Here is a 14,793-nt window from a genome sequence, read left to right as displayed (position 1 = left end):
CCTGACCTTATAGAGTTTACAGTGCAGTGGAGGAAGATAGACAAATAAATATATGTTAGGCCGGGCATGGTGGCTCATGCCTGTAATCCTAGCACTCTGGGAGGCTGAGGCAGGTGGATCACGAGGTCAGGAGATTGAGACCATCCTGGCTAACACGGTGAAACCCTGTCTCTACCAAAAATACAAAAAATTAGGTGGATGTGGTGGTGGGTGCCTGTAGCCCCAGCTACTCGGGAGGCTGAGGCAGGAGAATGGCGTGAACCTGGGAGGCGGAGCTTGCAGTGAGCCGAGATAGTGCCACTGCATTCCAGCCTGGGCGACAGAGTGAGACTCCATCTCAAAGAAAAAAAAAAAAGAAATATATGCTAGATGATGCTAAGTGATATGAAATAGAAATAATGAAGGGCAAGTGGCAGAGAGAGGTGATGGTTTGTGTTCCTGGGTCAAGGAGAACCTCTCTGAGTTACTAGCATTAAAGTGGAGGCTTGAATGAATGACTGAGGGAGTAACCTATGTGACTATCTGAGGGAAGAGCATCCTACAGAAATGGAAAACAAGTGCAAAGGCCCTGAGCTTGATGTGTCTTAGAAAGAGTAAAAAAAAAAAAAAGGCTAGTAGGACTGGAGCAGAAAGAACAAGGAGTGGTGGTAGAGAAGGTCACAGAGGAAACTCCACCTACGCCCGATGGACTTCGTGGCTTTTCTCTGAAGAAGGTAGATCAGTTAGGCAGCTAGTATAATGACTGAGGTGAGGAATGATATGGGATGGCAGTAGAGGGGATGAGAATTGGTTGGCTATTGGACATATTTAAAAGCTGAATTGACAGGATTTACTGATAGATTGGAATGTAGAGTGTGAGAGATTGGGTGTGAGTATGATGAAATAGTTGTGTTAAAGTGCAAGTTAACTAATAGGGAAGGCGGGGGTGTGTGGGAAAGCCTTCAAAGTCCTCCTCAGGCCTGATTCTAGTGTATACAGACCATTTGACCTTGAGGTTACGTCAATAGGAGTCGCAAAATAACTGACTACTAAGAATAGGATGAAATCAGTGGTGACCCCTCTGCCCAGTGGGTCTTGTTCTGAGAGGTTGCCAAGCTAAATAGTGGTTGTGGGAAAAGAACAAATATCTGTTCTAATGATTGATTTCCAGTTAAGGAGAGGAATGGAAAGTAAAGGGGTAAGGACAGACGTTCATCAAGTCTTAGGGAGTTTCAGGGCTGGGAGTATATTGTAGGGCCAAGCCATAGTTTTTCCCTGGCTTTCCATTTTTTTCTGTCTTTCCTTTTTTCCTAATTTCCCCACTCCCTCCTTGGTCCAAGTTCTTGCCTGCAGAAAGGTACAGTTTACCTCTAGTTCTCAAACTTCAGCGGGCATCCGAATTCCCTGGAGGGTCTGTGAAAATACAGATTGCTAGGCCCCACTCCCAGAGATTCTAAGTGTGTGTGTGTGTGTGTGTGTGTGTGCGTGTGTGTGTGTAGAGGGATGGTGGACGAAGGCGCTGAGATTTTGTATTTCTAACAGGCTCCCAGGTAATGCTTGGGAAGAACTGTTTCTTCTTGGACAGGCACACTTACAAGGCAACGGGATCTTGAGCTCCACCTTGAAGGATGTGAGCTGGGAAAGTTTCAGCTCACAGAGATTTACAGTCACTTGAGAAATGGCCCACTTCCTCCAAGGTGTTTCTTGGATGCCCCAAACGGATGAAAACAAGAAGCGACCGTGGGCGAGGAGGAGGAGCTGGCCGTCCTCCTCGGTTGGGCAGCCCGTCGGAGCTCACCAGCGAGGCGAGGGCGGGAAGACAGCCCCCAGGCCGGCCCACGGATCCTCAGAAGGCGCGGACCTGGAGGAGGCGCCCCAGAAGGCGACGCCTCTTGCCTCTCGCCACTCGAAGGAAGTTTGCTCTTAATTTCAGAGCCGGGTTCGCCGTCGGCTCAACTCCAGGAGCAAGCAGCGGGCGCGGACCAGAGCGGCCAGTTCCCCGGGGGCGGGCCGGGCAGTTGCCGAGCTCAGCAGCGGCGGCTCGCGGCCATGGGCGGCTCAGCCTCCAGCCAGCTGGACGAGGGCAAGTGCGCTTACATCCGAGGTACGCCCTCCCCGCCCGGGGGCCTGGGGAGCCCCCTGACCCCTGCAACAGGCTGGCTGCCGCTGTCGGGGCCCCAAGGGGCGCGCCCGGGGCCCTCTCCCTGCAGCGCGCGGGGATCCCCGACCGCAGCCCGCCCGCGCGAGCGAGGTTTCCTGCCCCAGCCGGCGCGCTCCGGCGCAGGTGTGGACCCGGGACCCGGAGGGCTTGGGAGCGAGGCAGGTGCAGGATGCGGGTGGGGACGCCGGCGCCTCCGCCGCTCCCTCCGCCTCGGGGTCAGTGACGCCCCCGCCCGGCGCACTTCGCCCTCAGGTACCTGCTCTGGACCGAGTTCTGAGCGGTTTCTGAACTGGCCGCCAAGAGAGCAACGGGGATATCCCGCGTTTCTAGAGATACCCCTGGGGATTCCCGGCCGCTAAAGCAGAATTTCCCTCTTAGTAATGTTGGTCTGGCTTTGGAAAGCACGGCGTCTGCCGCAGCTTCGCTCGCGCTTCACCGTAGCACTAGCAGCCTGATTTCATCAGCGGCAGAAAGGACAATATCATGCCGTTCCCTTCCCGCCCCGGAGAGGGGGAAGCAAAAGAGGAACACTGGCGTGCTTTGTAACTGTCGCGAAAGTTACAGATGGGGAGAAACTCATTTAGGGAGACCCTCAGAGATGTGGGGACTCAATAGAGAGCGTGAGGCAGAAACAAAACAAAACAAAACCCAAACCGAACTGAAACTGCAGGAAGTCCTGACTGTTATCTCCTTTATTTCCTGGGTGTATTTGGCCTCCCCTCTTCTCACCCCCCACCCCAACATTGCCTTCAACCGCTACCTAACATTTGGTTATCTTACCAATTGACTGTTCTTCCCCCGCCCCGCCGCCCTATCCCCCACCCTCGGCTTCAGAAATATCTTCCAGACTAGGTATTAAACTCTAGGTCTGTTTGGCCCTTGAATCCTTTCCTAAGAGGAAATCATTTATTTGTTGTTCTTATTCCATATTTGTTTTCAGTCACCACATTTAAGACCATTTAAAAAGGATATCAAATCAGGGCACTTGAAGAGCAACGGAGTTGATTTTACAGATTCCTGCTCTGGTGCTTTTCGAGATAAAAGATAACAATGGGGATAACACTCTGTCAAGTATCTCTTTGCTTTTGTTTGTTAAAAGGGGAAAAGATGGATGATTTATTTATATTAGTAAAACAGCTGAACTAAGCTTAAAAGAAATAAATGAAGCCTGCCTTAGTCTTAAAAGTGTGGTTACATGCTTGTGTTACCAGTGCATAGGGACTGAAAGGGCAATCTAGCAGAACTTAGAAAGGGCTTGCATTTGGATGTTAGCAAAATTGTGTTTAAGGCATTTATATAAGACTTTATTTCACTGGAAAGCCTAGGCGCACCTAACCTGGAAGCATGGCCGTGTGTACACTAATCATTTGAAGTCAAGAAATGTGAAGGATTAACTTGCTTAAAGAAGACTTCCTGGCCATGCCATTTGTTGCTATTGATGCAAACATTGTACTCAGATAATAAGAAAATTTATTACCTTCTTTATTCTGAAAGCTATTAAATTATTACACATACAAAAGTGTGAGGGAGTTAGGGCAAGTGAAGAACTTGTAATGCATGTGTTTGAATGAGTAAACCTATAGCATATGGTGTGACAGTCATTACGTCCCCCAGTCTTGTTCAGCTTTCTCTCTTCATTCTATATTCAGGAGGGCACTTGCAAGGTATGTGTAGTGGGAGAGGGAAGAGAAGAGTTAAAGTTAGAATACCTCCAGAGAAGAAGACTCATCGCTTCATGTGAGAATGCTAGTCTTGCCAAAAGAGAAAAGAACCTTGGAAAAATGCATGGTGTTGTACATTGTTAGTGCGTGAGCAAATGAGGGTCACGGGGCTGTGATTTCCTGATGGTTTTGAAGCCCAGGTTCCTGAGTAAAATCATAGCCTTATCTTTACCTCTTTGCCCATTTTTTAACCTATAGATATTCTCAAGCTTTGATTCAATTGTAAGCAAAACGATTGAAAGTATGACAGTAAAGTTTAAATATACTTTTATGACCTGTTTCTCATAAAGTAGCCATCAGGGAAATACAGATTTGAAAGCTCCTGAAGCTGAGACAATAACTTTCTTTTAAGCTTGATAAACTTTGCTAACAAGGAGAGTAGCTAGTCAATATATTTTGAGTGACTTTTGTTAACTTTGGTTTGTATGCATTATAAGCAGCTGTATGCTGCTGACGCTGAATCAGCCTTTACCTCAAGACAAATCATTTAATAGCTGCCATTCCTTGGGTGCCTGAAAACACCTGCGTCATATGGATGTTTTGATAATACATTGTTTCTTAGGATTTAGTTAATCTCCAGGTAAAGATATATCAGCTATTCTAAGGAGTGACTTCATTTCCAAAGACGTTAGTTTTAGAACAATGCTCATGTTTCTTACAACAGAATAAATTTTTAGGATTGTTTCTAGAGGCCTTTCAGTAATGTCCCTTGATAAGATGTTTCTATTAATAAATAATACCGAGACCAACTTGTGATCACATGAGCCGTGTCATATGTTCGTCTTAAGTGATGCTTTTAGCACTGACCTAAAATGATCTGTTTTTTTTTTTTTTTTTTTTTTTTTTTTGAGACAGAGGCTCGCTCTGTTGCCAGGCTGGAGTGCAATGGCGCGATCTCGGATCACTGCAACCTCCGACTCCCTGGTTCAAGCGATTCTCCTGTCTCAGCCTCCCGAGTAGCTGGGATTACAGGAACGCGCCACCATGCCCAGCTAATTTTTGTGTTTTTAATAGAGATGGGGTTTCACCATGTGGGTCAGGATGGTCTCGATCTCCTGAACTCATGATCCGCCCACCTCGGCCTCCCAGAGTGCTGGGATTATAGGCGTGAACCACCGCGCCCAGCCTATCTTTTTTTTTTAAAAATGAGGAAGAAAGCTCATAGATTCCAGGCATCAGTGGTCAGTTTGGGTGCTCTTCTCTCTTTATGCCATGTTTTCTTTTCTTTTTTTAGTTTTCTGAGACAGGGTCTCACTCTGTTACCCAGGCTGAAGTGCAGTGGTGCAATCACTGTGAGCCTTGACCTCCCCTGGCTCAGGTGATCCTCCCACCTCAGCCTCCTGAGTAGCTGAACTACAAGTGTGTGCCACCATGCGCAGCTAATTGTTGTATTTTTTGTAGAGATGGGGTTTTTGCCATGTTGCCCAGGCTGGTCTCAAACTCCTGGGCTCAAGCAATCTTCCCACCTTGGCCTCCCAAAGTGCTGGGATTACAGGTGTGAGTCACCGTGCCTGGCCTCTTTTTCTTTAAAGCTTTTGGTAGGCCTGAAATTAAACTATCGTTTAAAAAATTTACCCAAACCAAACCAAAACCAAAAAAAAAAAAAAAAAAAAAAAAAAAAACCCAAAACCCAAAACCCCACAAAGTGTTTTCCTGTTTAAGCAATAATTTTATTTCCTTCTAAAAATTACCCTTGAATTTTTAATGAATCAAAAAGAAAACAAACTTGAAAGCTCTCCCATATAAGAAGTCCTGTGGAGGGTCGGAAAAGTACTGGACAGTCAGTGCTTCAGCTGAGAGCTATGGGATACAGAGATCCTGGTGGGCGCTTGCAGGCCTGCCAGCAGCGGATACCAGTTAGAAAAACGGTTTCTCCCCCACTGGATTTATTATTGCATAGTCAGTTACACAATATATAAAGGGCCCAGTGGCTTCCTCCGAATGCTCCTCAATGATCTGATGCTTATAAAGTAAGAAATGAGTTTCAGCTTTAAAATAGCACATATTTTACTCAGAGGAGTTCTCTCTTATTTATACAAGGGTTAACTTAGGTGGCTAGATATAAAGTTTAAAGTGATGTGTCTAGAATGAAGTCTCCATGGGCAAGGTGGAGGATGCGGAGAGCTGTACATATCTGCTGTCTACTTCGTGTAGATGTGTCGCACTAGTCTACGCATTTGCTGCTTCGGTTATAATTTGTTGGTGGGAGATGGGCATAAGAACTGGTCTGATTTAACCTGAATATTTTTCGTAGTGTAATCTTAGAGTCCAAGTTGGCTAGTAATGGCAATATACTGTGATGAGAAAGTTAGGAAATGCATTATGGTAGACACTGTTGTATGTCAACCCAACATCCTTTTCCCATTCCTCCATTTTTTAATTTAATTTTATTTTTTTGGGACAGGGTTTCACTCTGTCACCCAGACTACAGTGCAGTGGGGCAATGATGGCTCACTGCAACCTCGACCTCCGTGGGCTCGAGCGATCCTCCCACCTCGCTGTCCTAAGTAGCTGGGAGTACAGGCATGTGCCACCATGCCCAGGTAGTTTTTTTGTGTTTTTTTTGTAGAGACGGGGTTTTGCCATATTTCCCAGGCTAATCTCAAACTCCTGAGCTCAAGTGAGCCACCTGCCTTGGCCTCCCAAAGTGCTGGGATTACAGGTATGAGCCTCTGTGCCCAGCCCCCATTCCTTTTTCTAACAGAACTCCAGTTTTGTTCAGGTATTAAAACTCCTGGCCAGGTTTGGTGGCTCATGCCTGAAATCCCAGCACTTTGGGAGGCTGAGGCAGGAGGATGGCCCAAACCCAGAAGTTTGAGACCAACCTGGGCAACATGACAAGACCTCGTCTCTCTCTAAAAAAAAAAAAGCAACTCCCGATATTGCCCTCTGTTTCAGAGACGCTAGCCCCATTTAAGGCCCCTGAAAGGTGGCTATACCTGTCATGGTGGTGTGGTCTCCTTGCCAGTGATTATAGTAGGCATGGGATTATGTTGCCAACTGGTCAGTGATGCTTGAGGGGAAGTCTGCCAGCTGCTTCTAGGCGAGTTTTCTTCCCTTTTAAAAAGGAGGCAAAGTGAAGGGCACTTCCTCTCCTTCTTTTGACTTTGTTGCATCTGAATGTGATGCCTGCAACTGCTGTTTTTATCTTGATGAGCAGGAGGGGAGCTAGCTTAAAGATAAAGCCAATACTTGGAGCACTGCAAAGCTGAAGTGTCTTAGAGAAAAGAAGCTAGAGCCCTGACAAACTTTGCTGATAGCCACCATATACTAACCCTGCGTACTTCATATTATGACAGCCACTAAATCCGCTTTGAATTGGAATAGTGAAGATTGCTGGTTATCCCCAATAGCATTCTCCCCTGTTATGTTTAATGATAGAATCTCCAAATTTTAGCTGTCCACATGAACTCCCATAATAAAGATATTTCCCAAACCCCTTCGCAACTAAATGGGTTATGTAGCTGAGTTATGGCCAATGGGATGTAGACAGAAGTGCTGTTCTAGAAAGTGACATTAAAGGGGAAGGGTATGACCATCTTCATCCTAGTCTCCACACTGCTGGCTGGATTGTAACCATGGCTGGGGCAGCCATCATGGACCATGAGGTGTCCTTTCAAGAAGGAGCACATGTAGGACAGAGTAACTGGACAAAAGGAGGCTAAGTTCCCGTGGTTTCATAGAGAAGAACCTCCATACCAGCCCTGGATCGTTTACCTCTGGACCTTAACAAGAAGGAAAGAAACTTCCATCTCTTTAAGCCAGTGTTATTGTGGTTTTATTGTTATGCACAGACAAACCTTATTCTAACTAATATAATTATCTTCTTTTAACTTGTGGCCCAAAGCATCCTAACCAGTACACTAAATGCTGCCTTATTGGGTCCCCTTTAAGAAAAAGTAAGCCAAAGAAAGTAGAAAGTGTGTAAAGATTATAGTATTTGTCTCAGCTCTTAATTTGTAGACAGGAATAGGCTTTTGTAAGACGTGAGAAATTGCAGCTCCTCCAGAGTAGTGGGGATGGAGGAAACAGGAGAAAGTGGGCCCACTATGAATAACGCACAAGTGCGTATTGATCACTTTATATTTTAAGTGAAAAAATTGCCTTCAGGCATGCCAGATTACCAAGGAAGCCAGCAGGAGTTTCAAATAAGGAAAACTACTGCAAATTAGGAATTGCTAGTATCAATAATTACTTTCTATTTCCTTTGGTCTTTGTGAATTGAAAGCAATACTTTAGAAATGGGAAGCTCTTTAGGAAACCAAATCTCATGTTGCAAAACCATAAAGGATTTTGTGAGTTGTGAGTTTCATAGAGTCAACCACAAAGACAGAAAGACAGTAGACTGAGACAGATTAACATTTTCTCCTGTACTTGTGGAACAAAGAGTGACTTTCCCTCTTGTGGCTTCTAATACAAGCCTTGAACCCCATAGAGTTAGATGATGATTTCAAGCCCTCGTCTTGATGAAAAACTTCTTTTTGCTATGGACATCGGCTGTAAGAGGGCCACGTCATCAAAGGTGCTCTAGTAATAGTAACTACTAGGATGACAATAGTAATTTGTATTATCTTTTACTGTGAACTACTGAGCTCATTGTAGTTTTACTCTGTTGTAATCTCTGGGAAGGTCTGAACTGGGTTCACAGGTAGAAAGTGCAATAGCAGGAGCCCAATTTGTAAAGGTAGTTTCTAATTTCATTAAAATAAATGTACTGTGAACGTTTTACAAAATATGTAGTGTGAATCGTGGTAGTGAATTTTAATCTCTTAATCAGAAATTGTAATTTTTTTGTTAGTATGGCCGGGTAACATCACTCTAAGAAATAAGGTACATTTAACAATTTGCACTGTGAAATGGGAAATGAAGTCAGAAGTAAAGATAAAAGCATAATGGAAAGGAAGACAGGAGAATAAAAGCACAATTCATCTGCTATAGTCTATTTAAGGCACTTTACCAACAGTTCAAAACTAACACACATATGTACACACACACACACAAGGAGAGAGAGAGAGAGAGAGAGGGAGGAAAAGAGAGAGAGAGAGAAAGAGATTTAACAGAACCCTAAATGCAGTACAGATTTTCTCCTTTGAAACTGGAAAATTCATTTTAAAAACAAGACTAGCAAGTTGCTGCCAATGTGAAAATGCATGCCAGCTTTTAAAAAGTGCCCCCTGCTTTTGGTACTGTATGTTTTTTTATCACTTAGAGAAGAGAATAAACGCTTTAGAGATATGAAAGCAATTAATTCACTTGTGCAAATTGCAGGTTTTAGGACCTAAGGAAGTTTGTATCTCTATGCTTGATATTGTATGGAATGAGTCTATAGGATTAAAATAAATTAATAGTTTTTACTAGGAGCCCCAAAGTGACTTTTAAAAGGTCCACAGTCTCAAGGAATTTTGGAAGAAGGGTAAATGTCTCTATGCCAAACCATGTGGATTTTTTTTTCTTTTTCCTTTTTAAAAACGATTTTTATTTTAAAAGAAAACATAGGCCCAGACAGCCACACAGAACAAATGCATAGCTTAGTGAATCATTATAAGGCAAATACTTAGTAGCCACTACCCAGGTCAAGACATAGAAAGAACTTCACTAGCCATCAAAGAAGGCTTCTGTGTGCCCCGTCCCAGTTGACCTCTTTGTTTCTCCAAAAATGCCGACTATGTTCAGTTATCTATTTATAACTACCCCAAAGATCCTGGCTCTTAAAACAGGTATTTATTTGCTCACAATTCTGCTGAACTGGGCCCAGGCTGGGTGGTTCTACTTTTTATTTTTGCTGGTGGTCATTCCTGTGGATGCGTGCATCTGGTGGATCAGCTGGTGGCTGGACTTAGCTGACAAGGCTTTCTTGCACTCCAGGTGGCCTTTCTGCATGACCTCTCCAATAGGATACTGACCTGTTTAAATGGTGGGTCGGATCTTACATTGCTAGAGTGTAAAAGCATGTAGAAGCTTCTAGGACTTCTTGTGGCTTAGGCCTGGAATGGCGCCGCATTACTCTGCCACATTTTGTTGGTTAAAGCTGGTCTCAGAGCCAGCCCAGATTCAAGAGAGGACTACACACAGGCATTAACACCTGTGTAGGGGCCACCCGGGTAACAGAGTACCACCTCACTAATCCTAGCTTTTATAATAATGTCTCCCTCTATTTCCTTATGGTTTCATCACCCAACTATGTATTTTTAAACATTGTAGTCTTCCTCACTTAAAAAGATGCCTCTTTTAACCTATACGTTTTCTCTGCATCTTTTACTTGCAGCTGATCTGTTGAAAGACTTGAGCTGTTTGATATGTAGAGTTGTCCACAGTCTGGAGTTTTCTCATGGTGCAGTTCCATGCATTTCTCCTGTATTTTCTACAAATTGACAGAGATGGTGAGACTTGATCAGTCTCACAATCAATCCTTTTTTTTAAAACTTTTAAGTTCAGGGGAAGATGTGCAGTGTGTGCAGGTTTGTTACATAGGTAAACAAAGCACCATGGAGGCTTGTTGTATAGATTATTTCATCACCCAGGTATTAAGCCTAGTATTCATTAGTTATGTTTCCTGATCCTCTCCCTCCCCCCACCCCCTTCACCCTCTGATAGGGCTCAGTGTCTATTGTTTCCTTCTACGTGTCCATGTGTACTTAGCATTTAGCTCTCACTCATCAGTGAGAATAAATGGCACTTGGTTTTCTGTTCCTGTGTTACTTTGCTAAAAATAATGACCTCCAGCTCCAACCATGTTCCTGCACAGGACTGCATGCATGTGTTCATTGCAGTACTATTCACAATAGCAAAGATATGGAATCAACACAAATGCCCATCAGTAAAGAAAATGTGGTGCATATACACCTTGGAATACTATGCTGCCACAGAAAAGAATCAGTCCTTTTGTTAAGACTATAGGTGGTGGTGTGTATTCTTCATCTGGAGGCACATAATAGCTGGCTGCCTCTGTTTTTGTGATGTTAGTCGCTGTTCTGTTGATGCTTATTGCTGAGACCCATAATTTATTGGGGGTTGAAAAATGGTGATATTCTAATATGTCATTTTGTTTTCATTTATTAGCTGGGATAATTTTATAGAGCAATACTTCCCATATCTGTCATTTGGTTACCTAGTATGATAGTTCAAAAGCAGGAAAAAAAGTTATCTTTTCCTTTTATTTACCAGTGTTCAGTATAATCTACTGGTTTCTTGTCATCCCTTAAAGATGATCAATTGTCCTATAAAAATCATGAACTCACGAATCCCATTGTAATCCTTATTTTATTGAAGCTCCAATTTCCCATCATTGGCCAATGAAAAACTCTTCAAGTTGGCTCCTGAGTCTTTTGGAAATTACCCCGTAGTATTTGATAGCTTCCTTGCCATCTGGTATGTCAAGGTATTTTAGGTTCATCCTGTTTCTTTCCTGTCCCACACCAGGAGTAAGCAAAATCTATAAGAACCTCTGATTTCTTTTAGTGGGAAATAGTATTTCAATATTACAATTTGAGTCTAGCTGTATGTTCATTGCTACAACTGGGTTGGCCGTTATTTCTGGACATTTTTTAGTTTACAGAACTAGGGAAAATGTATCTTTTTAATATTATATTTATACATATCCTGTTTCGCCCTGAGAATCATGGTTCTCAAAGACACTAGGCAATGATAGAATTAAATATGCTCAAATTCTCATTTGCTTTATCATACTAAATACACACAACGCTCTCAGAATAATAATACAAATACTGCCATCATCAATTATGATTATGGAAAGCTGTTGAACAAACTGTTTTTAAAATCAGAGACAAAATTTGTATATGCTAATCTAATTCTTCCCCAACTTTATGATTTTACTATGTTAAAACATATAATCATTATATTCTATTCTCTTTCCTCATTCACTCTTTGTTTCACAATTAAGTGTTATTTAACACATCAGTCCTTATGTTGATGTCTCTCTGGTGTTTAGAGTTCATTATCTAGTAGATTCCTCAAGAAGAGCTCATGGGAACATAACAAAGAAGTATGAAGATAGGATTAATTAAGTGGTTCAGTGATATCACCAAAAGCCAGCTTATTTCTTTCTACTATCTGTGGCCCAGCTCTCTTATGGTTGAAAGGTGGCTGCAGCAGCAAATAGTATTAAATTCTTAGGCACAGCAATGTCCCAGAGGCTAAAAAGAGATCTGTTTATTCTTTGAGTCTCCTTATAAGAGCAAGGAAGCCTTTCCCAGATGCCTTACTAGCAGACTTTCCCTTACATCCCACTGATCAAAATTGGGTCACACATTCCTTCCTAAGCCATCACTGGCAAGAGTATGGAATTATCATGGTTTGGTTAGAACAATCAAGATTCACCCCTGAACTGGGGTTAGGGCCATTTCTCTGAAGCACATGGTTATAGGGAGGGTCATGGATACCCAAACAGAATCAGGTTCAGTTTAGCAAGAAGGAAGCATGATGGCTATTAAGTAGGTAACCAACATTACAGATTTTGATAAGTGTGATGAAGGGATTAAAAATAGTACTGAGATAGAAAACTGATGGTGGCAATTGGGCATGGAGATGAGATATACTTGGCTGTGGTATTCAGAAGGACAATAAGTTGCTATCTGTGTGAAGAACAAGGGGGAGTACATTCTGGTTAGAAAGAACAGCATATAGAAGGGGGAGGAGGGGGAAGTACTTGAAGAAACTGAAGAAAGGGTGTTATGTTGGGAGTGTGGTGAGCAAGAGGGAGGTTTGATGGGACGGGATGCCTATTAATATTTTGTTGCCTGGCCGGGCGTGGTGGCTCACGCCTGTAATCCCAGCACTTTGGGAGTCCCAGGCAGGTGGACCACCTGAGGTCAGGAGTTCAAGACCAGCCTGGTCAACATGGTGAAACCCTGTGTCTATTAGAAATACAAAATTAGCCAGGTGTGGTGGCACATGCCTATAGTCCCAGCTACTTGGGAGGCTGAGACAGGAGAATTGCTTGAACCCACGGGGCTGAGGCTGCAGTGAGCTGAGACTGCACCACTGCACTCCAGCCTGGGCAAGATAGAGTGAGACTCCGTCTCAAAAAAAAAAAAAATTTTTTTTTTCTTTGTTGCCTGTCTGTCACCACTAGAATGTAAGGTGTATGAAAGCAGGGTCTTTGTCTTGATTCATTGCTATGAAATTAATAGCACTCTCAGCAAATAGATCAGTGGCTGGTCCACAGTTCCTGACTGATAAATATTTGCTTAATGCATGAATGAAAGGAGAACAAAAAATTTTAAACTGTAGTGAATATCTTAGAAAGTAAGAGAAGTATTGCATTTGTAAAACAGGTTCAGGATATGATGAAGAAACAATAATAGAATAAGAAAGAGCTCTTGGAAATTAAAAATCTGATGATCAATATTTTAGAAAATCCAATTGTTGCTTTGGAAAATAAAGTTGAGGAGATCTTGCATCTAAATTCCGAAATCTAAAATTCTTATTTAAATTTAAACAGTATATTTCAATTATTGTTATAACTTAATTTTTCTCTTTAAAAATAATTTTAAGTATGTATATGTCAGATATTACACATTTGCCACAGTTGCTGATAAAACTTGTCTTTATTTTAACTTTAAGCATCTGTCTGCTTTGCTTAGACAGTAGAGCACAAACATTAAAAGATGGAAAATAGAAGAGGCAATGTAAAAAAAAATTAAAGGATCAATCCAAAAATTTCAATATCTGACTAACAGAAGTCCCAGAAAACAGAGAACAAAGAAAATGAAGGGGAGAAAATTATTAAACAAGTAAAAGCTTATTTTCTAGAACAGAAGATCATGTGTCTCTGGATTTATAGGGCCAAAGAATTCCCGGACTTCACTCTGAGCTGGAAATAGTTCATGCTCCCATCATCCAAATTAGAAAGGCCTTATAATATATAGGTATGGGTTAGAGTCTTCAGCAGTAGTGAGCAGAAATTAGCCCTAGACTAGAAGGCTGCTCTGGACCTGCTCTAATAAAAATTTAAGAGCAAACCTCAAACAGATCAAGCTGATCCCAAGTAACTTAACTGCCTGCTTGAATAAAGTGCAGATTCTTTATAGGAATACAACAAAATACCCATTCAACAATGTAAAATTCACGATATCTAATATCCAGCATCCAGTTAAAAACTATCATAGTAGACAGAAGAAGAAGCAGGAAAATATCCACAAGTATAAAGAAAATAAATCAATAGAAATAGACTCAGGAATTATAGACATGGTGAAATTAGCAGACAAAGATGGTAAAGCAGTCCGTATATGCTCCATGTGCTAACACAGAGGCAAACGTGAACATGATGAGAAAAATGGAAAATATAAAAAAATCTTTCTGGTCTCCAGTTCAGGAAAGAGCAATATGACTACTGTGTTTCTGTAGCCTCCTGGAGTATCTAGGCGGAATGTAGCCGTACTGACCTGCTACCAACATTCTCCATGGAGCTGGGAGAGGAACGAAGCAGCCTGCAGAGAACTGAATGTACACGGGGAGCTGCTGAGATGGGGCTGGTCTGGGGCCAGAGCAGCTGAGCAGGATCAATTCAGAAATGAAGGAAAATTGTGGATGTTCCTTTAAAAAGCACATCATTATTGGTGGCCTTGTGCCCTTAATTCTGGTTTGCACACAGAACAAGTGACAATTTCCATGATTAGCTAAAAAGAATTCAGAGATTTTCCAAATTTGGATTGAATGTGTTTGTTTAAAGGATTATTTCCTGTGTAACTCATTCAGCACGAGTTACACAGGAAAAAATGCCTAAGCAAAGCAGATGCAGGCTTAGAGCTAAAATAAAGTCAAATTTTATGAGCAACAATGGCAAATGTGTAATATCTGGAATATAAATATTTAAAATGGTTTTGTTAGAGAGGAGAGTTAAATTAGTAACAATAATTGAAAGATATGGTTTACATTTAAAGTAAGAATTTTAGAGCATGACTAACACCTGAG

The 14,793-nt window shown here is 42.3% G+C and overlaps 1 protein-coding gene across 1 annotated transcript in view; it reads left to right on the top strand.

The window, feature by feature from the left end:
* Positions 1-1,521: 1,521 nt before the first annotated feature.
* Positions 1,522-14,793, top strand: part of NIBAN1 (niban apoptosis regulator 1) — a 173,098-nt gene continuing 159,826 nt past the window's right edge. Inside the window, exon 1 of the mRNA XM_015121955.3 lies at positions 1,522-2,083. Within this exon, the coding sequence (XP_014977441.3) occupies positions 2,029-2,083 (55 nt within the window). The 5' untranslated portion in view covers positions 1,522-2,028. The remainder of the gene's footprint in view (positions 2,084-14,793) is intronic.

This window comes from Macaca mulatta, chromosome 1 (genome assembly GCF_049350105.2).
Source record: "Macaca mulatta isolate MMU2019108-1 chromosome 1, T2T-MMU8v2.0, whole genome shotgun sequence".
Taxonomy (NCBI): domain Eukaryota; kingdom Metazoa; phylum Chordata; class Mammalia; order Primates; family Cercopithecidae; genus Macaca; species Macaca mulatta.
The sequence above is the reverse complement of the archived record's forward strand: the minus strand, read 5'-3'. Positions and strand labels throughout refer to the sequence as shown.